Below are 27,300 nucleotides of genomic sequence, written 5' to 3'. Positions count from 1 at the left end.
GAGGTGGAATCTTAGCGTTGTTTTGATTTACATTTCTTTTATGACCAGAGATGTTGAGCATTTCTTCCTGTGTCTATAGGTCATTTTTGTTTCTTCTTCAGAGAAGACTCTCTTTAAGTCTTTGGCCCATTTTTTAATGGGATGGGTGTTACTTTTGAGATTAGTTTTGGAGTGATTCAATTTTTTGAGCTGTTGATATATTTTAGATATGAGGCCTTTGCTGTATGGCTGGTGAGAATCTAGAAGAAATAGATGAATTCCTAGCCAATATTAACATACCCACACTGATCCAAGAAGAACGAACCCAACTAAACAGGCCTATTTCTAGCACTGAAATAGAAATGGCAATAAGAGACCTTCCACCTAAGAAAAGCCCAGGGCCAGATGGATTCACAGCTGAATTCTATAAGGTCTTCAAAGCAGAGCTCACACCAATACTCCTCAAGCTCTTCAATGAAATTGAAAATGAAGGTTTTTTTTTTTTACCAAACTCATTCTATGAAGCCAGTATAACCCTCATCCCCAAACCAGACAGAGATTCATCAAAGAAAGAGAACTATAGACCTATTTCGTTGGTGAACATCGATGCAAAACTTCTCAACAAAATACTGGCCAATTGTCTACAACAACTTATCAAAAAAATTATATACTATGATCATACAGGATTCATCACAGGGAGGCAAAGCTGGTTCAACATACGCAAATCAATTAATATAATTCAACACATCAACAGGAGCAAGGACAAAAATCACACGATTGTCTCAATAGATGCGGAAAAGGCATTTGACAAGATCCAACACTCCTTTATGTTAAAAGCTCTGGAGAAACTAGGAATCCATGGAACATTCCTCAATATAATAAAGGCTGTGTATGACAAACCCACAGCTAGTATTATACTTAATGGCGAAAAGCTAAAGCCATTCCCTCTAAAATCAGGAATGTGACAAGGATGCCCACTCTCTCCACTCCTCTTTAACATAGTATTAGAATTCCTAGCCAGTGCAATAAGGCAAGAAGCAAGCATAAAGGGGATCCAAGTAAGGAAAGAGGAAGTAAAACTATCCCTCTTTGCAGATGACATGATTCTGTATTTAAAGAATCCTATAGACTCTACTCCTAAGCTCCTTGAGCTGATTCAAAACTTAGGAAGCGTAATAGGCTATAAAATTAACCCTCAAAAATCAACTGCCTTCCTCTAACAATCAGGAAAGCAACTCCTTTCACAATAGCCTCAAAGAAAATAAAGTACCTAGGAGTTACCTTAACTAAGAATGTAAAGGACCTTTTTAATGAAAACTTTAAAACCCTGAAAACGGAAATTAAAGCAGAACTAAGGAAATGGAAAAACCTCCCATGCTCCTGGATTGGAAGAATCAACATTGTGAAAATGAAAATCTTGCCAAGGGCTATCTACAAATTCAACGCAACACCCATCAATATCCCGGTGTCATTCTTTAAAGAAATAGAAGAGGCAATCCAAAATTTCATATGGAGTAATAAAAGACCCCGTATAGCAAAAACACTTCTTAGCAGAAAGAACAGTGCAGGAGGAATTTGAATACCAAACTTTAGACTCTATTACAGAGCTATAATTATCAAAACAACTTGGTACTAGCACAAGAACAGGCCTGAAGACCAATGGAATAGAACTGAGGACCCAGATATTAAACCACAGACCTATGGCCACCTAATCTTTGACAAGGGAGCCAAAAAAATAGAATGGAAGAAAAACAGCCTCTTCAACAAGTGGTGCTGGCAGAACTGCTTAAGCACCTGCAGAAAACTAAAGTTGGATCCTTCTTTGTCACCCTGCACTAGAATTAACTCCAAATGGATCAAAGACCTGGAGGTAAAAGCTGACACACTGAAAACTTTACAAGAAGGAATAGGAGATACACTAGGCCTCCTTGGCACAGGTAGGAACTTTCTTAATAAGGACCAAGAATCACAACAAATCAGAGAAAGGCTGGATAAGTGGGGCTTTTGTTTTTATATAATGAGTGATTGTTGTCCTTAATGTACTATGTTATCTCTTATCTCTTTTGCTGTCCTTTGGTTATCTCATATTGTTACAGTATTTCACTTTTTTTCTGATATATTGGATAAATGCGTATTTGGTTATTTGTAATAGGATAGGGAAGGGGGGAAAACAAGATGGAGGGTGGGGGTTGGGTGGGAGGGAAATGGGGACCAAGGCATGAGAAAGGGTATCAATGTATGTGATGTAATGCACCTTCTATCTTGTGAATATAATGTAACCCTTCTATTAATTACAATAAAAAATATATGAAAAAAAGAGTAAAAATCCAAAAGGCAGAGAAACCTTATAGTCCTATAGAGAAGAGAGAGAGAAAAAGTAGTAGAAATCAAATGATTCTTCAATGAAGTAGCTATAACTTGGCACCTATAAACTAGAATAAGGCTTTGTCTATACTATGTACTGTGTTGTAGATCTAATCCTCACCTTTAACATTTTTATTAGCATATTAGTTGTACAAGATGCTTTCACTGTGACACTGCCCTATGAGCCTTGGATTAAAAATGAGGCCTAGAAAGGTGACATGATAATTTCAAAGCAATACATTTAATATGTGGCAGAAATGAAACACCAATCAGATCTATCTGAATGTCAATGGAGAGGGTTTGGGCACAGCATTCAGAATACTGCTTTACTTTCTCTCGGCTTTACTAAACTGTAAGTGACAAATCAAGGAAACTATTTAACATATACAAAGTGTTTTGCTTCAGCCTTTGTGTATGCGATATCTTTAACTGAGCTCAAACTCCATGGTAAAGAAGTGTTCATTATCCTATGTCTGTTACACAGCAGGTATTCAATAGATAATATCTTAGTAAATCTGACCTAATTTCTACATGTGGACAATGAAGAATGTTATACATGATACCTCTTTTCCCACTGTATTATTACACTTGTGTTTCAAATTAGGTAAAGAATTATAAATAGTCTATGAAATGCAGATTTACAAATTCATATAGTTCAAATTTGAGAAATGTGTGCCAATAAACCAAAGAAACATAACCAAAAAGGTAATAGGAATTCTAAATGTAGAACAAAAGTGAATCATTTTCTTCACTGCCCAGGTTAAGATGAATCTGTTTTGTCCAATGTTCCATCTTTCTCGGCACATCAATATTATTCTCTAATACTTGTTCTGAAGCAAATAAAGAACGAAAACAACTATTTTATTACACCTTGTTGTAAAATGTATGATTTTAAAGGCATCAGAATATCTGAATAACAGACTTTAAACCATAAAAAAAGGAACAAATTCATGCCAACATTAAAAGTCCATTTTAAAATCAACATAGCTCAGACATCATATGAACAAGGCTTAAATCACTTCTTTGTATGCATTAAATGTACTTTGTAATGTGACAATCCATTAGTTCGTTCCTTTATTAAATATTTATTTAGCCCCAATTATTTGCCAGTGCTGCTAAGGTCTATAGCTATGAACAAAATACAATTCAAAATGCTGCTGTCATAGGGCTAATAGTCATGGGAACAGAACAAACAACAAATACAACCAATAGAAGACAGATGGTGATAAGTACTGAGAAAAAAAATAATTCATGGAAAGCAGTCAAGGTTGCAATTTATGATAGGATACTTCTTCACTTTGAAGATAAAATTGCATAAAGACCTGGACCTGAGAGTGATCAGAAAGCTCAGACATACCCGTCTGGAAAAGGAGAGAGCAATCAGAAAAGCCACAAGAGAGCACTCCTGCTTTGTGTATGTGTAATGAGGCAGAAGAAAGCTACTGCAAAGTGAATGACAGAAAAGTAACATAGGAGATGTGGTAAAGAATCATACGCAGGAGGCTGCCTGGGCACTAAAGTCCTTGAGACTCTTATCTCCAATAAACCACTAGAAAAGCGGAAGTGGCACTGTGGCTCCAGGGGTTGAGGAGTGGCCTTGAACTGAAGAGCCCAAGGGACAGCACCCAGGCCCACAATTCAAGCCCCATGACCGACCAAAAATAAAAGAAAAAGAAAAAAGAAATAACTGCAGAAGCGAGAAAGTATGGGGATGGAAATGATCGTGTAGTTTATCCAGATGATGCTCAGAACGCTGGCTTTTACTGAAGGAGATGGGAAGCCATTGACGAGGTTTTCTTTTCATTAAAAAAATTAAGTTTGCACTCCCACCAACAGTGTAGTAGTGATCCCTCCTGGCCACATCCCCACCAGCATCTGTTGTTATTAGATTTCTTGATCCTGGCCATTCTAACTGGAGTGAGGTGGAATCTTAGAGTTGTTTTGATTTGCATTTCTCTTATGGCCAGAGATGTTGAGCATTTCTTCATGTGTCTATAGGCCATTCTTATTTCTTCTTCAGAGAAGACTCTTTAAGTCTTTAGCCCATCTTTTAATGGGATGGTTGTTTCTTTGGAGATTAGTTTTGGAGTGATTGAATTTTTTGAGCTGTTGATATATTTTAGATATGAGGCCTTTGTCTGTTGTATGGTTAGTGAAGATCTTCTCCCACTAAGCACAGAGCTCCCCTATGACTCAGCAATTCCACTACTTGGCATTTACCCAACCATCCAGAAACTAGGACATACTAAATCCAGTAGCACAATGATGTACATTGCAGCACTATTTACCATAGCAAAGATGTGGAACCAACCTAGATGCCCCTCAGTTGATGAGTGGATCAACAAGATGTGGTATTTATACACAATGGAATAATGCTGCTGTCAGAAAAAATGACATCACCCCAATTGTAAGGAAATGGGAAGACTTAGAAAAAATCATATTAAGTGAATTGAGCCAGACTCAAAGGAACATAGACTCAATGGTTTCCCTCATTTGGGCTCTCCTAGTAGAGATTTGCAATAGAGCAAAATCTAGATACATAAGGCCATATAGTATGATGCTAAATGAAAGGACCTCCAGGATATAGAAACAAAAGCCAAGTGATTGTTGTCTTTAATGTACTATCTCTCATCTCTTTAGCTGTCCCTTGATTATCTCATATTGTTACAATATTTTACGTTGTTATCTGATATACTGTATATATAATTATTTGGTTATTTGAAATAGGATAGGGAAGGGGTAAAATAAGATGAGGGGCTAGGGTGGGGGGGAAAATGGGGACCATGACATGAGAAACAGTATCAATGTTTGTGAAGTAATGCACCTTCAACTTGGTGAATACAAGGTAACCCTTCTATTAATTACAATAAAAATATATGAAAAAAAGAAAAATATATATGGGTAAACTCACCCAAGGTGACATAGAAAATCTGAAGAGGTAGATATACACTGAGACTGGTTTAAACTGAATGTCTATAAATAAAGAAAAAAATCAATCAAAAATAATTAAGGAGCTTGCTAATGTAAACCAGGAATTTCCTCCTTAGATCAGGCTGTCCTTGTACTCATGACCTTTTTACCTTTGCCTCTGGTGCTGGGATTATACGTATGCATCATCACATCTGGCAAGGGCAAAGAGATTTTAAAACATCCTTGTAGCTTACCATTTTGAGAAATAATTATGGAGAGGAAGATTTAAGAAATCATATGGGCCAGGCACGAGGGCTTACCCCTGTAATCCTCGCTACTCAGGAGGCTGAGATCAGAGGATTGCAGTTTAAAGCCAGCCTAGTCACTAAAGTCCGTGAGCCTCTTATCTGCAATTATCCACCAGAAAACCAGAAGTGGTGTTGTGGCTCAGTGGGTAGGGTGGTAGCCTTGACCTGAAGAGCTCAGGGTCAGTGTCCAGGCCCAGATTTCAAGTCCCATAATCAACAAAAATAATCATATGGATGTGAATATGAGGGGTGTAGTGGTATGTTTAGTCAGACTTTTTTTTGCTGTGACATACCAGCGATAATTCAATGGAAGAAAGATATATTTTGTTTCACGATTACAGATGTTTCGGTTCAGTTTTAGGTGTATCTACTGTTTTGTGACTGTGATGAAACTATCACAGCAGGATGAGTGCAAGGAAAAGATTGCTCACCACATGGTGGCCAAGAAGTAGAGAAAGAAGAGAAGGAGAATAAGGGGGTGAGGAACAAGAGCTCCTATAACAACACAATCCCGGTGACCTATTTCCTTCAGTTCAATCTCACTTCCTAAAGTTTTGTCACCTCTCCATATTGTGCTACCTGCCTTAACAGGGGGTTTGGATATAAATTAGCAAGTAGAGAGACAAGCAGAGAGGTAACAAGGTAACTAGATTTTGATTGTATTTTCATGTTAGAATCATGCATTTTAGCTGCAATTTGGGATATGAAAAAGAAGAATGAGAGGGCAAACAGATGACTGGATGAAGTTACTACTTACTGTGGTAAAAGCAGATTTGGGGAGAAGATGTGCAGACTGAATGCAATCCCAATAAAATACTGAAAAGCACTTTTATCTGGAGCTAGACAAGTTAATAATAGATTTTATATGAAAAATAAGCATGGAAGAACTGCTCACAAACAACAGAAAAAGAATAACATATAAGAATGAATGCATTTACACTAAAACTTGCAACACATCTTCTATAGTTAAAATCGTATGGTATGATCATTTGAGCATAAAGTTGGACCAATGAACTAAATATAAAACCCTGAAATAGAATAAGTACATATTGAAATTAGGTATGTGGTAGAAGATAACTTATTTTTGCCAGAGTGAAGAAGAACATTTTAGTAAATGGTGTTTGAACAACTCGAAAGCCATGTGGAAAAATCAGATCTATAACTCATACTATATTTAATAAACCTGAACTGAATTAGTGAAACTGATTAAGCTCACATTTTATCAGTTTAAAAACCAATTTTGTACCAGGTGCTGATGGCTTATGCCTATACACTAGTTATACAGGAAGCTGCGATAGGAGAACCAAGCCAGCCCAGGCATGAAAGTCCATGAAGTAATTAGCTCCACTAAAATACCAAGAAGTAGAACTATGTTTCAAGTGGTAGAGCACTAGCCTCGAACAAAAGCTGAGGTACAGTATCTAGGCCCTGAGTTCAAGCCCCAGGACTGGTATAAAAATAGATTTTTCTATGCTTTATACACTAGAATCTAGCAGCCATATATCTAAGCATCTTTCTGTCGGTTCTTTTCTCCAAATCTTGCAGAAGTTTTTTACTTTTTTCTTCTTCTTTTTTGTTGGTCATAGAGCTAGAACTCTGGGCCTGGGCACTGTCACTGAACTCTTCAGCTCAAGTTTTGCGCTCTACCACTTTGAGTCACAGTGCCATTTCTGGTTTTCAGGTGGTTAATTGGAGGTAAGAAGTCTCAGACTTTTAAGTCCAGGCTGGAGCTGAACCGAGATTCTCAGAACTGAGCCTTTTCAATAGCTAGAATTACAGATGTGAGCCATCAGGGCCTTGCACAGAACTTTTTAAAAATCTTTTTTATTAGCTTACATTAGTTATATAGAAGGGGATTTCATTATGACATTTCCACACATGTTTATAATATGTTCCAATAAATCTCTTTACCTAATAAAAGATCAAACTCCTCTTTAAAATTCTTATACATCTATTGCTTCTATGGCATAGGTAATACCCCTGTAGCATATCAGATATCATTTATTTCGCATCTCATATTATTTATGGTACACAGAAGTATATCTTTGCATGTGCAGTGTGAAAGTTTTCAAATTAGCTCATGTACAGATAAGATCTGCTCTAAATTGCCAACTATGGGGAAGATCTATAAAACTGACTGACACTCCTGCTTTGTGCCTTCCCATCCATGATCTCCAAAATAGCATGCGATCTAAAGAAACAGAGTTTAAGAGAAATAATGTCATGGAATTAAAAGGAAAATCTACTGGACATTCCTTTTGCATTAGAGAGGTGTGCTATTTTTTTAAGTGGGGCTCAAGCATTCGGTGGAAAGTATTTTAATCTGTTAACACTGAACTACACCCCTAGCCCAACAGAAAAATATATTCAAACACTGTCAGTATCCATTAGCTTCTTCTGCCTCTGTTGCTTTTTGATTCTGCATAGTAAAGTAATAAAAAATATTAACTTTCCAGCTCAAAGCATGTGAACTAGATGCTTTTCTCTTGCCCTGAAGATTTTTAACTCATCAGTATACTAAGGAAATGGACCAATACACAAGGTCATGAATCTGTGTCTCCTATACACAGAGTTACATACTATTTTCACACTTCTTTGCAAAAGTAATTTTTTACTGGTAGCAATGCCCAAACTTTGAGAATGCAGGTTTCAGATAAGCATCAAAAAGGCAGGAAAAAAACGTAAAAATCAAGTGCTGATATACTTACTGTTTTTTCGATATTTTCAAAAGCTTCTCTGGCTTCTTCATATGTGCAGATTTCCTCTTTGCACTCTCGTTCAATGTTGCCCTGTCTGATTTCTTCAAAAAGGCCATTAGCTCTTGGATAACGTTTTAAAACTGAGTTGGCATTTTCTCCTGTAAGGAAAACTAAAAAGAAATATAATAATAAGCATAAAATTGTGATAAAAATCCCCTGTGGGAAGTTAATATACAAGAAGAAAACTACTAGATGCTCTTCAAAAAACACAGACATCATCCTAATCCACTTGTCAGTTGAGTCAGCAGTGAAGCAATACTTAGCTTCAAACCAGGGCATTTGCCAGCTTCCTCATCATGTCACGATGTCCTGTCAGTCACAGTTGCCTTGGGCAGGGGTACTGACATACTTAACCATGCTATATTCAGACTTTATACATTCCTGCCTACCATGAACGTTTAAATATAGTAATAATGATAGCAATACTTATATTCGCTACTGTAAGTGGATACCCCAAGGTATTGTTGGACAACAACAACCAAATCAAACTCAAAATCGTCTCTAGACTGCAGAGATTGTTTTTGTCTCTCCAGCTAAAAACAAATAAATCTCCAACTGACCTTATTAAAAGAAGTGACACAATAATAATGACAAGATAAATTTTATCATAAGTCATTTCAAGGGAACATTCATAGAAATTATGTTCTAAATGAACTTATGTTAAAAATAATGTGGTAACACTTTAACACACTTCAACTCATTTCACTCTTTTTAAGGAAAAACATTCTTTTTCATGATTTATAGAGGCATTGCATATAAACATGCAGAATGTACTCATGAAACTCAGTAAAATAAATTAAGTAGTCATATTTGATGCTACCCTGGACTCCATAGTGAGCCACTATCTCCAAACAACAACAAAAATAAAAGCAAAAATCGGCAATATTTTTGCTCACAATGATTTTTTATTTTCATAGTAACTAGTTTTTTTGTTATTGTTTTGGTCATGGGGCTTGAACTCTGGGCCTGGGTACTGTCCCTGAGCTCTTCAGCTCAAGGCTACCACCCTACCCTTGAACTCTGGGCCTGGGTGTTGTCCCTGAGCTGACTTTGAACCACGATTCTCAATTCTCAGCCTCCTGAGTAGCTAGAATTACAGGTGTGAGCCCCAGTTCTAGGTTGTATTAGGAAAAAGATAAAATACTATAAAAACTAAATTATTTTCTCATATCCTAGCTTGATGGACAAACACAGTCAATTTCTAAAAACAGAAATTACACTAATTGGGGATAAGCAACTGGTAGGTAATAAAAGCAAGACAAAGATTTTCTAACCCTAGTCTAATCACATTACTAGAGCATTCCATAAATATCTCTTATGTATTTCTCATTCCAAGAGGCAAGGTAATATAATACTGAGAACTCTAGATGGACTAAGGATGGCAAGTACATTTTATCTTGCTTGCCTAATCTAGCCAATTAGAAGGCACTAAATGGAGTACAAGTCTGACCCCAAAGGAAAGATTGTATTAGGTATTAGTTATGTCTGCCATACACTAGGAAATAGGAAATGGTGAAGGAGTATTTACCAGTATTTAGAAAAGTAATTTGCTTTGGGGGGCGCTGAGATCTGAAGATCTCACACCAGGCAGGAAGTCCTTAAGATTCTTATCTCCACTAAACTAATACCTGGAAAATTGGAAGTAGAGCTCTGGCTCAAGTGGTAGAGCACTAGCCTTGAGCAAAAGTAGCTCAGTGTGAGGGCCCATGTCCTGAATACAAGTCCCAGAACTGGAACACACACACACATGCACACACACACACATACACACACATGCACACACATGCACACACACACACACACACACACACACACACACACACACACACACATTATAAATCTGATGGACCCTGCATGATGATACCAGAATCACTTTTCTTTTGCCAGTCCTGGTGTTTGAACTCAGGCCCTGGGCACTGTCCTTGACATTCTTTTGCTCAAGGTTAAAACTCTACCATTTGAGCCACAGTACCATTTCTGGCTTTTTCTGTTTATGTTGTACTGAAGAATCAAACCCAGGGCTTTATGGACGCTAGGCAAGCATTCTACCACTAGGCCAAACTCGCGGCCACTGAATCAGTAGAGTTCACGCCAAGAGCTAGAATATGAACACTTTAGGGCAGGGAACATGATTCTAAGAAGTGCTCAGAGTTTGTGATATTTAAGAATTGATCACTAAATTCCCAAGCATGTACTCTACCACTGAGCAACATTCCTAGCCCCAGAATTACCTTTTGTTGTGGGGGAACAAACTGAAGGGGAATGTGGCAGCTTTGGCTTTTAGCACGAAATCAGATTGTCTGCTCTCATAATCTCCAGCAGCTTCCAGGCTGCAAAAAAGTGGATTTTCCATAGTGTAGGGACTTTCATTAGGACTTTAAAATTGAACCTATGGTCCTTCAACACACACACACACACACACACACACACACACACACACACACACGCTAAAGCTAAGAAGTGATATTTGTCTCCACCTTAAACTCTGTGAATTTAGCAGGTCACATGCATGTCTTAATCATGGATTATATGATGTGACAAGAATACAGAATGTAAATGTGCTTTAAGAACATAACATTAAGATGTTATTTAAATCAGAGAGCTATCCCATTAAAAGAAATGAGAACCAGATACTGCAAGTCATGCCTGTAATCCTAATTACTTAGGAGATAAGATCTGAGGATTATAGTTTGAATCCAGCCTGGGCAGAAAAATCCATGAAACTCTTATCCTCAATTAAACCATCCAAAAGCTGGAAGTGGAGCTGTCAAGTAGCAGAGCACCAGAGTTGAGTGAAGAAGCTAAGCGACATCCAGGTCCTGATTTCAAGTCCCAATACTACACACACACACACACACACACACACACACACACACACACACACACACACACACAGGCAAGAACACAAACTTAATTTTGTCTTCAGATTTAGTTCAAAAACATTCCAACTAAAAAGTATATTTCAACTTACCAATACACACACACACACACACACATACACACACACACATACACAGGCAACAACATAAATTTTGTCTTCAGATTTAGTTAAAAAAACATTCCAACTAAAGAGTATATTTCAACCTACCAATACACACACACACACACACACACACACACACACACACAAATAGAGACAGACAGCAACATAAATTTAAATTTTGCCTTTATATTCAGCTCAAAAATATTCTAACTAAAGAGAGTATTTCAACCTATGAGTGATACATACACATATGCACACAAAATAAGTATATTCATAAGGTAGTTAAAAATGGTGGATCCTTAAGTGGTTGGATCTACTGAGAATTTGTTAGGACACTGGAGGTCAGCCTTTAGAATAGATTGAAGGATTATAGTATCTCTATGGCTTCCCATTTGGAGATATTTCTCTTCACATATACTTCTGTCATTGCCATCTACCATGAGGGACTTTTACCAGAACCTACACCATGTTGTTTTGAGCTTCAAACAACAAACTGTGAGACAAATTAGTACAATTTCTTTATAAAGTGAGTCTGCCTTAGGTATTTCATAATAGTAACACATTAGGAATATGAAGACTGAAATGAGGGGGCCAAATAGCTGAAATATTGAGAAGCCAAGCTTACCATGTTACCATTCACACACGAGAGTGAAATACTATGTAGAAAGGTTCCTTCACAGCATTATAATTTACATGTAGCCTAGCTGGGTACCCTGCACCTGAGGCCCTTTATTGATTCTTCTAATAACATTAAAACTATCCCGAGCCCCCACTTCCTGAAGAATGTATACTAGTTTGTATACTCCTGTTTGTTTGTTTACTTATTTATTGGCAGTAATAGGTTTTGAATTCAGGGACTTATGCTTACTTGCTATATTATGTGTACTTCTAGTACTTGAGCTATGCCTCCAGTCTCTTTTGCTTCAGTTATTATCAGATAAGGTCTCATTTTTCTTGGGAAGGTCAAATTTAGCCACAATCCTTCTACTTATGCCTCCTGTATAGCTGGGATAATAAGCAAACAGCACCATGTCCCAGTATGTTTTGTGAGTAGGGAGGCGTCTTGCTAGCTTTTTTCCCCCCAGGATGGCCTCAAACCTGGATTTTCTCAATCTCTGCGAATCCCAAAGCTGGGGTTATAGTCACAAGCCGCAGCACCCAGCCAAAGAATGTTTATGATGTAAGATTATATACTAGCATCAAAAACATGAACACTAAGAATAACAGAAAACAGTAACGTTCTAAAAATGAACCTGCATTTTAGTGTGGTCAGTCTAGTAGGCTATTGTGTAATTCAAGAGTTCTTGGATTTCCTATGGAAACAAGGCTGGAAAGGAAAAGAATATCTTCATATTTGTGCATTACAAGGATTGCATTTAAGTAACAAATGTGATCTTATTGATCCCAACTGTAAAGTGGTACACAAGTTAGAAAGTAATCCAAAGGGTTATCAGAGCACATGCAGAAATAAAAAAACTCAGCATGGCAATTTTATCTGTAAATTTAGATTAATAACACCACAGTAGTAATGTGCATAAATTTCTTTATTCAGGACTTGGCAATGAATGAATTAAAAGGACTAAATTATAATATGACTGGTGTACTTATTGCATGAAAAGAGAAACTATAGATACAGAAAAATAAAATTAAAGGTAATTTTGCAAATACAGAATAAATGAATAAGGGTAGCATTGCTTGAAATGAAATTTAAGTGCTTAATGAAGGAGTGACTGGGAGGTCAGTCCCCTTGTTCAAGTCTAGGATGAGATGTATTAGTTTTAGGAAGTGTTATTTAAAGTATGATACTACCACATAGACACTAAAATGTTTATCATATCTTTTCACTTGGTTCAACTGAATAGACAACCTAATTTCAGCTACATGACCAGTGGAATGTAACGTTTTTAGTATACTTGTGCTTTGGCTCTTCCAAGACCAAGATTATCTTTCACATATCTTGACGGTTGACAATTAGAAGACAAATGTGTTCTATTCAACTAAACATGGCCTTGGAATCAATCTTTATCCTGTTGCAACATATCTGTAGTCATTATGAAAGTCTCATAAAACATATGGTAAATTAGGCACTGATGGCTCAAACTTATAATCCTAGCTACTAGGAGGCTGGAATACAGGGATACAGTTCAAAGCCAGACCTGGCAGAAAGTTCATGAGATTCACTCTCCAATTAAGTAGCAAAATCATGAACTGGAGGCATGGCTCAGGTGGTGATATGCCAGCATGAACAACAAGTCGAGGGAGACAAAAAAATTCAAAGAACACACGTATATGCAACATATACATGCTGTAGAATGTTATAAATCCTTTGAATTAAAATCATACCATGCTGAATAACTGCTATAGTATATAGTATGCTTGTTTCTAACTTTACTTTTTGTCATATGTATGTGGATAGCCTATAATCCCTGGACTATTTCTTTCCCTTAGATAAATATCTTTTAACCTAGCACTTTTAAATTCCCTGTTTTAATAATAGAGGATAACTGTCTAGTAACAGTAAAGTTCAAGAGGTAAGAGTCCACTCAAACCAGAACTGCTGTTTATCAGCAGCTTTGAGTCCTAAGGCACTAGAAATTTGGAAATGGCTGCTATTAAACTGGGCACTGGTAGCTCATGCCTGTAATACTAAGAACTTCTGAGTTGGAGATCTGAGCATCATGGTTTGAAAATAGCCCAGGCAGGAGTCTCTCCAATAAACTACCAAGAAAGCTGGAAGTGGAGCTGTGGATCAAGTGGTAGAATATTAGCCTAAGCAAAAAGCTCAGAAAAAGTACTCAAGTACTAAGTTCAAGCCCCAGGACCAGCATACACACGCATGTACATACACAAAAGAAAGAAAATGGCTGCTATAGATGGCCCCAAATTTATGTGGCCATTGTTCCATACCTACATATGTCTGAGGCAGAGATTGTAATCCTGCAACTAAGGGCTTCTGATGTATAAGCCCATGGTCATGACTGGAAATTTAAGAAAATCACAAAAATAGCTTTTTTAGGAAGGACAAGTTAAGAAAGAAAGATTATATATATATATATATATATATGACAGATATAAGAGTTTAGAAAAATAGGGAGCTACAACAAAATAACCCTAGTTAAATTATATTCTATTGAAATTTAGGTTGCTAGTCAATATTTTATATAATCCTTGTGGATGTTATTAATAGCAATAACTCGTTTATGTAGAAGTTCTCAAGTAAATCCAATCTCATCAACTCAGAAAGAAGAAATAACCAAGTTTATGTACTATATAATACACAAATGTTAGTTTTTTTTTCTCTCCATATCCATGAACCTGGCTCTAGGACTTAAAAGCCTCAGAGAACATTAAAACTGAGTAGAAAGTGTCTTGGGTAAGCTGAACTAGATCAGTATGCTGACAGCAATAAGATCTGAAAGCTAATTAATTTGAAGGTAAGGGAAAAGAAAGACAGATGAAGTAGACATCAATAATTATATTTCATCATGGTGAATCTGAGTCATCAGTAAAGTTCAGGACAATGTTTACATGAGGCAGGAAATTTTATATGATCTAATTTAGAGCTATGTTCATAAAAATACTGTTTTAAAAATATTCTCAATGTTGGGCATCAAATCCAGGGCTTTGTGCATGCTTGGAAAATGCTCACCCACTGAGGTACTCTCTCAGTCTAAAAAAGTTTATTTAACAGATTAAAAAGGCAAGCCATCAAAAATACACAAAATGTATTTATTCAAATGGAAAAATCTGTTCCCAGACAAGGTTGTGTAAATGTTGGTGTAACACAGACTGATTCTGCAATTGGTCTATCCAACTAACCAGAAACTTAATTTTCTTTTCTAAACAAATCTCTAATGTCCAGTTTGGATATAAAATTTTCATGCAAAGCTATCTGTTTATTCAACCTGGCTATCTGGCACATGAAAGCTGTCTTTTGAGAGATACTGAAGTCTAGGAAAGCCAATATCCATTCATCAACCTGTATTGAGTCAAATGGAACTGTAGCATAAGACTAAAGTAGTAAGGTGAAAAGGCACTGAATTATAGTTGGCACATATGCATTCTAATTTAGCCTTGTCTGGAAACTAGTTGCATGACTAGATCAATTTTTACTTAACATATCTGACAAGCTTTCTTAATTTGTGAAGCAAAGATGTTGGATAAAAGTCCTTGGGTACTTTTAGTTGCAATAATAAAAAGTTTTATCATTGGCAAGAAATTTTTTCCACTGGCAAGAATTTAGCAAATTTTGCAAAGTGAGAATATTGTCTCATATCCAAATACTTATAGCCAAAAAAAATTAACAAACCAACAAACCAACATACATACATAAGAAAAAAGTAATCCTATCTACTCCTATGTCTTGTTTCTTTTTTTAAAATCTTAACAGAATGTCATAAGTCCTTGTTTTCCTCTTTGCAAGCCATTGAGATACAATTACTCAATTGTTCCTGTATGCAATGCCTTTAAATTTTCTTTCTGCTGACGTAGGAGTTAAATAAGCACTTCTTTCACAGACTGAGGAAATACCTTTCTCTAGGAAAACAAAGTCTCACATCCTGGCACATTTCACTCCCTAATAAACTGTGCAAACTATAAAGATATTACCTGGGTCATCTTCTTATCTTTACTTAGGATGGTAAAAAACAGAATATTTCTCAATAATATTTCCACACTATAACTTATTTATGGAAATTAAGAATTCAATTTCTCACTGCTTATATATTTATTATTCAGAATTTACAATATGGTAGTGCCCATATGCCAAAAACCTATAGTTTATTGAGAATAACATATAGTATGTGTTTATAAGGATTTAGAGATCTGAAATCCACTTAAGAGCTCAGGTATTTAAAAATGAATTTGAAGTTTTCATACTGACTCACAAGAGTAGGAAATGTAAGGATTTGACAGGAGAAACAATTGTTATTAATAGTTTTAATACCCAAAACCTACTTCCTAATAGCAATGTGCTGAATACGATTATAACCTAAGACATTTTGAAAAAATATCTTTGTACTATTGGATGCACACAATAAAAAGTACCTAACAATATAAATATTTCCCAGAATAAGTATGAATAATATGCCAGGAATGGATTTCTGTAAGAGAGAAAATAAATGAAGCAATTCATGACTATAAAGCCAACATTCTGTTTTTTTTAAAAATGAAACAAACATGATTTCCTCAAAGTGGTACTAACTACCCCAATATGGGTTTCTTAAGGGTCAACTTTTTGATCATATATTCAGCTTGTCTGTTATCTAATGATTTTATGCGCATAAAACTGAGATACCGAGAAATAGTTTAACAGATTCTCCCACAAAGGAAGGTAAAATGTGAAATTTTCTTAGAAATGGCTTTAAAATGTATAGCTTCTCATGCAAGGCAGATGACATGATTAATCGAGGTTATACCAATAGGTTTAAAGGTACAGTATTCTAATGTGATATTTGTAGACTTGGAGAAATTCCTTGAATTACTAATATAAAATGAATAGTCAAACTTTGCCCACAAACCCACAATCAGGTACAGTCTTCAGGATGGGTGCATTCCAAAGATGGCTATTTTCCCCTTATTGGTGCTTCAATTACATTCTATAGTTATTACAACTATAAAATAATATAATACTGCTATCTTTGTGAAAGAACATGGATATAACTGTAATTAATAATCATCTAACGGGAAAAGGACGTAGATAGGACTTATTAATTGTGAGAGTTTTAAACATGTAGAATTGTGGGGGCACGTCACATCAAAGGTAAAGGGCCTACCTCGTGGCCCAGTGCTCACTTCCTGGTTTTGGAGATTCAACCTGCCTGTCTCCTGGTTGGGAGGTTTGGCTATGGTTTGTGATGTAAAATAAGGCTACCGCGAACCCATGGATTGGCCCTGCCACCCTCTCTGACCGCACCCCCCCCCCCCCCCCCCCCCCCCCCCCCCGCCCCACCCCCCCCCCCCCCCCCCCCCCCCCGTCCAGCCTACTTTTATGTTAATAGATTCCTGCTTCTTACTTTTAGCCCCTTGGTGTCTTCCCATTAAACGAGTCTGTAGTGACATTCTCTCCCCAGCCGCGAATGTGTCTTCCCCTCTGGAGAGGGAGGGCTGGGGTGAAGGCAGCCAGCCGGCCCTATCCTTTCTCTCCGTCTCATCTTAGTGGGGGGCGTGTTCTCTTTGCCCTTCCCTGCTGGGTCAGGAGGTAAAGAGTGCTAAAAACCCCGACAGTAGATGTTACAGTATTGGCTTTATAAACCAACAATAACAGGCCGTAGGATATGTGCTTTATATGACAACTATAATCTAGAATCTAGGTATGGGGAAATTTTCCATTAACTACAAAAACCATGTTCCAAAAGTAGCTACTATAAAAAAACATTCAGCTACATTTCTTTTCTAGCCCACAATAGAGCAATAATGGATTTAAGAAAGGCAGTATCAATGATGAATTAGTGCTTTCGTGACCACATGAATTTCAGAAATGGCTTTTCACTTGTGAAATCAATGTTTTTTTTAATAGGAGCATTTACTCTAGAAGCAAGAGAGAGCAGCATTTGGGTTTTTACTTGAATACAGTATTCATATCTAAAGCAACTTAAGGTCGCCACAATTTGAGTTCTGGAATGTCCTCTGTTAAAGATTCTTGGTTGATTTTTTATCTAAACTCGATGGATTAGCTGAATGTCATGAACAGAATGCTGTGACATATGTCTGAGGTGAACTTTTTCATCTAAGGTATTATGTTTAGGATTTAAAAGGGAAAAGTAATGGGGCACCAAATGTTGTCAATGATATGAAGCAAAAATTCTCACTGTTAGTGAGCACAGAAAATAGTATAGATATTTTGGAAGACAGTTTAGCAGTTTTTTCACAAAAACTGAAAATATTCATACCATGTGATCCAGGAATTCTGCTCCTTATATTTACCTCCATATACAAAAACTTTTTGGACATGAATGCAAGACTTAGTAGTAGCCAAGATGTCCTTCAGTATGTGAATGGGAAAAATTGTAAAAACATTCAGAAATGGAATATTATTCATTGATAAAAGTAAGGTGCAAAGGCTACAAAAATATATGGGGGAAACAAAATGCATATTACTGATGAAAGAAGCCAGTCTGGATTCTGGATGATTGGGCATATGTATATATACATAATATATAATACATGTATGATTATATCTATGTGACATACTAGAAAAGATAAAACCTGTGAAAAAAATAAAAGTGATAAATAATTATCCCTGGGTTTATGAGGATGGAAGGATGAGCAAGAAGAGCGCAATTTGACTAAGCTGTATGTTACAATAATAGAAGATAAATGTCACTATACATTAATACCAACCCATAGAATAAATAACACCATCGACTTTGAGTGATAATGATAGTGTCGATGTGAGCTAATGAAACTGTAAATAAATGTATCAGTATGGAGGAAAGAGTGCTCAAAAATGAGGGAGGATATGCAAGGGTTTTTTGGCAGGGGGTAACTGGGAAAATTTTATGTATGGTCAGCTCAATCTTACTAAAAACATTAAAAATTCTATGAAAAATATGCTTTAAAAACTATCTATCTACCTAACTATCCATCTTATTTTTGGTTGGTCATGTGTGCTTTCTTTGCTCTGGAGAGCACTCTTCCCACTCTGAACCATATCATCACTCGCAGTTTTTCTGGAGGCTAATTGATATGAATGTCACAAACTTTTCCTGCCCAGGCTGGCTTTGAAACCATGATCCTCAGATCTCAGCCTCTTGAGTGGCTAAGATGAAAAAGTGTGGTCCACAGGGACCCAGCTAATTAATATTTTTATTTGTTTTATAAAATATAAAAAAGGCTAAGAGTGGGCCAGGAGTTTGGCCTAGTGGTTAAAGTGCTTGCCTAGCATGCATGAAGACCGGGTTCGATTCCTCGGTACCATATACATAGAAAAAAAGCCTGAAGTGGTGCTGAGGCTCACGTGGTAGAGTTTCTAGCCTTGAGAAAGTCCAAGGACAGTGCTCAGGCCCTGAGCTCAAGCCTAGGGACTGGCAAAAAAAAAAAGGCTAAGAGTGTGGCCTAGCCATAGAGTGCTTGCAGGAAGCTCTGGGTTCCATTACTTCATACCACATACACAGAAAAAGGCCAGAATTGGTGGCTGTGGCTCAAGTGGTAGAGCACTAGCCTTGCGAAAGCTCAAAGACAGTGCCAAGGCCCTGAGTTCAAGCTCCAGAACTGGCAATATTAATTAATTAATTAAAAAATACAAAATTAGTTTCTTAAATATCTGATATGAAAAATGAAAACAAATAACTGTAATAAAAAAGTTAGCCAAAGATCTTAAAAACACTTTACAAAAAACTAATATTTTTTAAAACATCCTAATATATAAATTTTGGCTTATCTCTTAAGGTACTTCTCCTTTATTCAATTTTAGTGATTCTCAACCACAGGTATTCTTCATCTCACCACGGAATATGGGCAAACATTTAGATACATTTTCTGGCTGGCCCCACTAAGGGCAGGCGCACCACTGATGTTGAGTACAGAAAGGCCAAGGAAAGTGTTTTAACATTTTTGCAATGCAATAAAAAACTGTCCAGAAGAAGGAACTGTATATCGCAAATGTCAACAGTCTCTTTTAGATGTATATTCAAAAAAATGGAAAATAGATACTCAAATAAGAATTTGTACTTTAGCATTCATAGTAGCAATATTGACAATAAAATGTGGAATAAAAATATTCACATAATGTGATACTCTAATTCTAAGAAGGATCAAATATGAATTACTATTTTCTAACATGGTAAGCTTGAAGTGTTTTGCTTCGCAGTTGTTTGCTCCAACTGAAAAAAGATGGGAAGATCACAATGTGAAGTGAATCAGTCTCAATAAAAGAAAAGCTGTGTGTGGTGGTAATTCCGGCCATGTATAGGTATAATTAGGTGAACTTTTTTTTTCCTATATTTTTATTGTAATTAATAGAAGGGTTACATTTATATTCGCCAGATAGAAGGTGCATTAATTCACATACATTGATACCCTTTCTCATGGTCTTGGTCTCCATTTCCCTCCCCTTCACCCCCCACCCCTCATCTTGTTTTTCCCCCCTTCCCTATCCAATTTTCAAATAACCAAATACAAATATAATCCAATATATCAGATAACAAAGTGAGATACTGTAACAATATAAGATGAAACAAGGGACAGCAAAAAGAGATGAGAGATAACATAGTACATTAAGGACAACAATCACTCATTATATGGCTTTTGTTTCTCTATCTTAGAGGTCCTTTCATTTAGCGTCATACTAGATGGCCTTATGTATCTAGGTTTTGCTCTATTGCAAATCTCTGCTGTGAGAGCCCAAGGTTTTCTACTGATTATGACAAATGAGGGAAAACCATCGAGCCTATGTTCCTTTGAGTCTGGCTTAGGGGAACTGTTTTCAGATCAGCTACATATCCAAAAAAGAAGGAAAGTTAACAGTGCTGGGCTGCTTCTTTCAGTTGATGAAAATGGTTTGAAACTAGATTTTTGTACAACATTATGCTTGTATAGAATAGTACTGAAATTGCACATTTTTAAAATGGTTATAATCTGAGCATTACCTCAAATTAAATGTCAGTAGTGCTAAGTTTTGGGAAAACCAATGAAATCTCATGTATTAAAGTGTTATATTCTTCTTGAATATAACTAAGGAAAAGTGATTGCATTAAAGATAAAAAACACTAGAATGAATTTCTAAAATGTAGCCCAATACTTAAATATGAGACTATGTGAAAAAACACTTATGGCAGGAAAAATAATGTCAGCAGTTAGCTTATGAAGACAAGTATAAATAAATCAGTGCCATCTTCCATATTACAGGAGCATGAATATGTCACCACAATAAAGAGACACTTTTGATCTAATATAGGCCCTAAAAATGGAATACTTAATTGAATTCAGATGCAAGCCCTCCTGTGAACTATAAACCAAGCACTATATTACAACACTGTCACTTTACTAGGATTGCTACTTTGAAGGTTCATTTCCTTATTTGAAAAATATGGAGCTTTATGTTCAGTTAAAATTGAGAGTTGTCTTCAAATGAGTAGCTATTCCACAATGAATAAAAAGACCTTGGAGATTTTCTGTGGTGGCTATAAACCACCTTTATTCATACAATGTCTTCAAAGGTTGTGAATATGGTTGGGTACTTGGGGATAAAAGAGCCACACAATGCATAAACTTAAAGAAGTTACACTGCCAAGTTTCACTAAGAAATAAAAAACTAATAACTGGTCACACTGCCACTCTTTTTTATATTTTTTTATTATAATTAATAAAAGGGTTGCATGATATTTGTCAGATAGAAGGTGCATTAATTCACATACATTGATACAATTTTCACATGTCTTGGTCCCCCATTACCCTCCCCCCACCCCCCAATCTTGGTTTTCCACCCTTCCCTATCCAATTTCAAATAACCAAATACAAATATATCCAATATATCAGAAAAACAAAGTGAGATACTGTAACAATATGAGATAACCAAGGGGACAGCAAAAAGAGATGAGTGATAACATAGTACATTAAGGACAACAATCATTCATTATATGGCTTTTGTTTTCAATATCCTGGAGGTCCTTTCAATTAGCTTCATACTATATGGCCTCATGTATCAAGGTTTTTGCTCTATTGCAAATCTCTGCTGTGAGAGCCCAAGGTTTTCTACTAATTATGTCAAATGAGGGAAAACCATTGAGCCTAAGTTCCTTTGTGACTGGCTTACTTCACTTAATATGATTTTTTTTTCTAAGTCTTTCCATTTCCTAACAAATGGGTAGATGTTGTTTTTTTTTCTGACAGCAGCATAGAATTCCATTGTGTACAAATTACCACATGTTGTTTGATCCACTCATCAAACTGAGGGACATCTAGGTTGGTTTCCATATCTTTTGCTATGGTGAATAATGCTGCAATGAGCATTGTTGTGCTAGTGGATTTAGTATGCCCTAGTTTCTGGATGGTTTGTGTAAATGCCAAGTAGTGGAATTGCTGGGTTCATAGGGGAGCTCTATGTTTAGCCTTTTGAGGCACTGCCATACTGCTTTTCCATAGTGGTTTGCACTCCCACCAAACAGTGTAGTAGGGATCCCTCTTGGCCACATTCCCTCCAGCATCTGTTGTTATTAGTTTTTCCTGATGCTGGCCATTCTAAACTGGAGTGAGGTGGAATCTTAGCGTTGTTTTGATTTGCATTTCTTTTATGACCAGAGATGTTGAACATTTTCTTCCTGTGTCTATAGGCCATTTTTTGTTTCTTTTTTCAGAGAAGACTCTCTTTAAGTCTTTGGCCCATTTTTTTTTTGCCAGTCCTGGGCTTGAGCTCAGGGCCTGAGCGCTGTCCTTGGACTTTCTCAAGGCTAGAGCTCTACCACTTGAGCCTCAGCACCACTTTTTGGCTTTTTTTGTATGTATGTGGTTACCAAGGAATTGAACCCGGGTCTTCGTGCATGCTAGGCAAGCACTTTAACCACTAGGCCAAACTCCTGGCACATTTGGCCCATTTTTTTTAATGGGATGGGTTGTTTACTTTGGAGATTAGTTTTGGAGTGATTCAATTTTTGAGCTGTTGTTTAGGCCATAAAAACAAAACCTGGACAGATTCAGAAAACACTGAACTTATTACCTGAACGCTCTCAGACCACAAAGGCATCAAATTGGAAACTGAACACACATCTCCACCAATGAAAAACCCTGTAAACTCATGGAGACTGAAACAACATATTGTTTGAATCACCAATGAGTCATTGAAGAGATCAGAACAGAAATCCAACAGTTTTATGAAATTTTAACAATAAGGAGCACACAAAATACCAGCTGATTTGAGACCACGGCAAAGGCAGTACTCAGAGGAAAAATTTATAGCTCTGAGTGCCTATAACAAACAAGTTGGAAAAATCGCAAACCAACAAGTTAATGTGTCACCTTAAGCTCCTGGAAAAGAGCAACAAAAACCAACCATAATCCCAGTAGAAGGAAGCAAATTACTAAAAATCAAAACAGAATTAAATGATTTGGAATCTAAAAAAACACTATAGAAAGAATAAAACAAAAACAAGGAGTTGGTTTCTTTGAAAGAATTAACAAAATTGACAAAACCCTTAGCAAATCTTACCAAAAAAAAGAAGAGAGCATATCGAAATAAAACAAAATCGCAGAGGAAAAATGGTAATATCACGACAGAAATTACCAAGATCCAAGTATCATGAGGGAATACTTCTCAAACCTTTACGCCAACAAATTTGAGAATCTAGAAGAAAATAGATGAATTCCTAGCCAATATTAACATACCCACACTGAACCAAGAACTATCCCAACTAAAACAGGGCCTGTTTCTAGCACTGAAATAGAAATGGCAATAAGAGACCTTCTACCTAAGAAAAGCCCAGGGCCAGATGGATTCACAGCTGAATTCTATAAGGTCTTCAAAGCAGAGCTCACACCAATACTCCTCAAGCTCTTCAACGAAATTGAAAAATGAAGGTTTTTTTTTTTTTTTTTTTTTACCAAACTCATTCTATGAAGCCAGTATAACCCTCATCCCCAAACCAGACAGAGATTCATCAAAGAAAAGAGAAACTATAGACCTATTTCTTTGATGAACATTGATGCAAAAACTTCTCAACAAAAATACTGGCCAAACCGTCTACAAACAACTCATCAAAAAAAAATTATACACTGTGGTCAAACTGGATTCATCACGGGGAGGCACAAGCTGGTTTCAACATACGCAAAATCAATGAATATAATTCAAACACATCAACAGGAGCAAGGACAAAAAAATCACATGATTGTCTCAATAGATGCAGAAAAATGCATTTGACAAGATCCAACACCCCTTTATGTTAAAAAGCTCTGGGAGAAAACTAGGAATCCATGGAACATTCCTCAATATAATAAAGGCTGTGTATGACAAAACCCACAGCTAGTCCTTATACTTAATGGCGAAAAGCTAAAAGCCATCCCCTCTAAAAATCAGGAAACGCGACAAGGATGCCCTCTCTCTCCACTCCTCTTTAAACATAGTACTAGAATTCCTAGCCAGTGCAATAAGGCAAGAAGCAAGCATAAAGGGGATCCAAGTAGGGAAAGAGGAAGTAAAAACTATCCCTCTTTGCAGATGACATGATTCTGTATTTAAAGAATCCTATAGACTCTACTCCTAAGCTACTTGAGCTGATTCAAAACTTAGGAAGGGTACCAGGCTATAAAATTATCCCTCAAAAAATCAACTGCCTTCCTCTATGCCAACAGTGAGAGGAACGAGGCAAACAATCAGGAAAGTAACTCCTTTTCACAACAGCCTCAAAGAAAATAAAGTACCTAGGAATTAGCTTAATTAAGAATGTAAAAGGAACTTTTTGATGAAAACTTTAAAACCCTGAAAAAGGAAATTAAAGCAGAAACTAAGGAAATGGAAAAAACCTCCCATGCTCCTGGATTGGAAGAAATCAACATTGTGAAAAATGACAATCTTGCCAAGGGCTTATCTACAAATTCAACACAATACCCATCAATATCCCAATGTCATTCTTAAAGAAATAGAAGAGGCAATCCAAAATTTTCATATGGAATAATAAAAAGACCCCGTATAGCAAAAAACACTTCTTAGCAGAAAGAACAGCACAGGAGGAATTTGAATACCAAAACTTTAGACTCTATTACAGAGCTATAATTATCAAAAACAGCTTGGTGCTGGCACAAGAAACAGGCCTGAAGACCAATGGAATAGAACTGAGGACCCAGATCTTAAACCACAGACCTATGGCCACCTAATCTTTGACAAGGGAGCCAAAAAAAAATAGAATGGAAGAAAGATAGCCTCTTCTATAAGTGGTGCTGGCAGAACTGGTTAAGCACCTGCAGAAACCTAAAGTTGGACCCTTCTTTGTCCACCCTGCACTAGAATTAAACTCCAAATGGATCAAAGACCTGGAGGTAAAAGCTGACACACTGAAAACTTTACAAGAAGGAATAGGAGATACACTAGGGCCTCCTTGGCACAGGTAGAAACTTTCTTAATAAGGACCAAGAATCAACAAACAAATCAGAGAAAGGCTGGATAAGTGGGGACTGCATTAAACTGCAGAGCTTTTGTATGGCAAAGGACATAGCTAGTAAAATTAATTAGGAAGCCTACAGAGTGGGAGAAGATCTTCACCAACCATACAGCAGACAAAGGCCCTCATATCTAAAAATATATCAAACAGCTCAAAAAATTGAATCACTCCAAAAACTAAATCTCCAAAGTAAAACACACTGCCACTCCTGATATATACTTATTCATTTATACTAGAAACACTAAGTGTATGTTATCATTAAGCAGGAAAAATGAAGCCAGAAGATGACTTTTTAAGATTAAGAATTTTATAGACCTAAGATTTTTCTTCCAAATTTTTGAAACTCTGCTAATTGCTTAAAACATTTAAGTTGTTTTTAAAAGACTAAATTCAAGAGAAGAAATTGAGGACAATGTTATCATCATCTTTTTTATTCTAATTGTACTCCTATGTAATAATCTTCCAGTGGCAATCATTAAGCTATCCCACATATATCATTTTTCTAAGCAACAAAGCAAATTTAACCCTTTAGAAGATTCATGGGCTATTATTACTATTTTTTTCAAGTATTTTGTGTTTTGAAACTCAGGGCCTCATCCCTTGCTCAGCTTTTTTTGCTTGGTTGTCATTCTTAACACATAAAACCATGGCCTCCAACCCAGCTTCATGCTGTTTTAGTTTTTGGAGATGTAATCTTGTGGGACGTGGCTGCCCCAAGATAGTTTTTAAACCATGCTACCCCCAAGATCTCAGCCTCTTGAGTAGCTAGGGTTATAGGAATGAGAATATTATTTCCTATTTTGTAATGGAAGGTCTATAAGAATGTGTGACAACCTGGCATTACTGAGACAGTATGATAAACTTCTTCCAGAAATTTTGTTCTTTCTTTTTTAATTATCTGAAGCTCTGTTCTCAAACCCGAAAAACAGTGATTAATCAATATCCTAGATTGCTACTAAAGCACTTAGAAGATAGTGCTATGATAGAAAAAAAAAAACTCAAGAATAGCAGATATGTTTTCAATCCAATTCTACTTGTGTACTACAGTAAAAAGCAATAACCCAAGATTTTGTTTTTAGCAGGAAAAACATCCCAAAGTTGCTTTGTGGGTAAACATAATACTTATTGGAATTACTGAATCTTTTATAACTTTTTTTCATGAGTATACAGTTTGCTCAAGGGAAGAATGGAAGAGCAGAATAAGTTCCACCCAAAGACAGTTGAAGATAAAATACTTTTACTATTATGAATATAATACTTTATGAACCTATATAAATGCACACACCTGGGCTAGGCGCAGTAGTTCAGATTCTGTAATCCTAGCTATTCAAAGAGGCTGAGAGCTGAGGATCACAGTTCAAAGCCAGCTGGGGGCTCAAGGGGTAGGGCGGTAGCCTTGAGCTGAAGAGCTCAGGGGACAGTGCCCCCAGGCCCCGAGCCCAAGCCCATGATTGACAAAAAATAAAAATGCAAAACACCTGTAATGTCCTCATATTGTATGAAACATGTTTAATTCTCTACTGGAATTTTACACAGAATTTTTATTTATGCATGTCATTGTTTTTTTTGAAGGAGCTTTCCAATCATGTTATCTCATAGTGTTTCTGGTTTTCTACGTGGTACATTGTTTTGTGTCTAGAAAAAGGCACAGAGATAAAAAAGTCATCAGTAAAAAAGGATTGACTTTGACAAAGATCAAGTAAGCAGTGTCAAAACCCTTTCCTTTACATACCTTCCCTTGTGGAATGTGCAGAAACAAAAACCATCTGAATTGAAATTATTTTCAAAAGCTATTTTGACCACTGGCAATTGGGTCTTGCGGGCTGTTTTTTTTTTTTAATTTTTTTTTTTTTTGCCAGTCGTGGGCTTGAGCTCAGGGCCCTGAGCACTGTCCTTGGGACTTTCTCAAA

General features: G+C 36.6%; 1 protein-coding gene across 2 annotated transcripts in view; it reads right to left on the bottom strand.

Moving 5' to 3' along the window:
• Window positions 1–27,300, bottom strand: part of Prrg1 (proline rich and Gla domain 1) — a 111,371-nt gene that overhangs the window by 18,798 nt on the left and 65,273 nt on the right. For both annotated transcript variants that reach the window (XM_090326264.1, XM_090326265.1), the window contains exon 3: window positions 8,270–8,430. In XM_090326264.1, the coding sequence (XP_090182390.1) occupies window positions 8,270–8,430 (161 nt within the window). The remainder of the gene's footprint in view (window positions 1–8,269; window positions 8,431–27,300) is intronic.

This window comes from Megascapheus bottae, chromosome X (assembly GCF_031878675.1).
Source record: "Megascapheus bottae isolate mThoBot1 chromosome X, mThoBot2.hap1, whole genome shotgun sequence".
Taxonomy (NCBI): Eukaryota; Metazoa; Chordata; class Mammalia; order Rodentia; family Geomyidae; genus Megascapheus; species Megascapheus bottae.
This window is presented reverse-complemented; position numbering and strand designations above follow the sequence as displayed.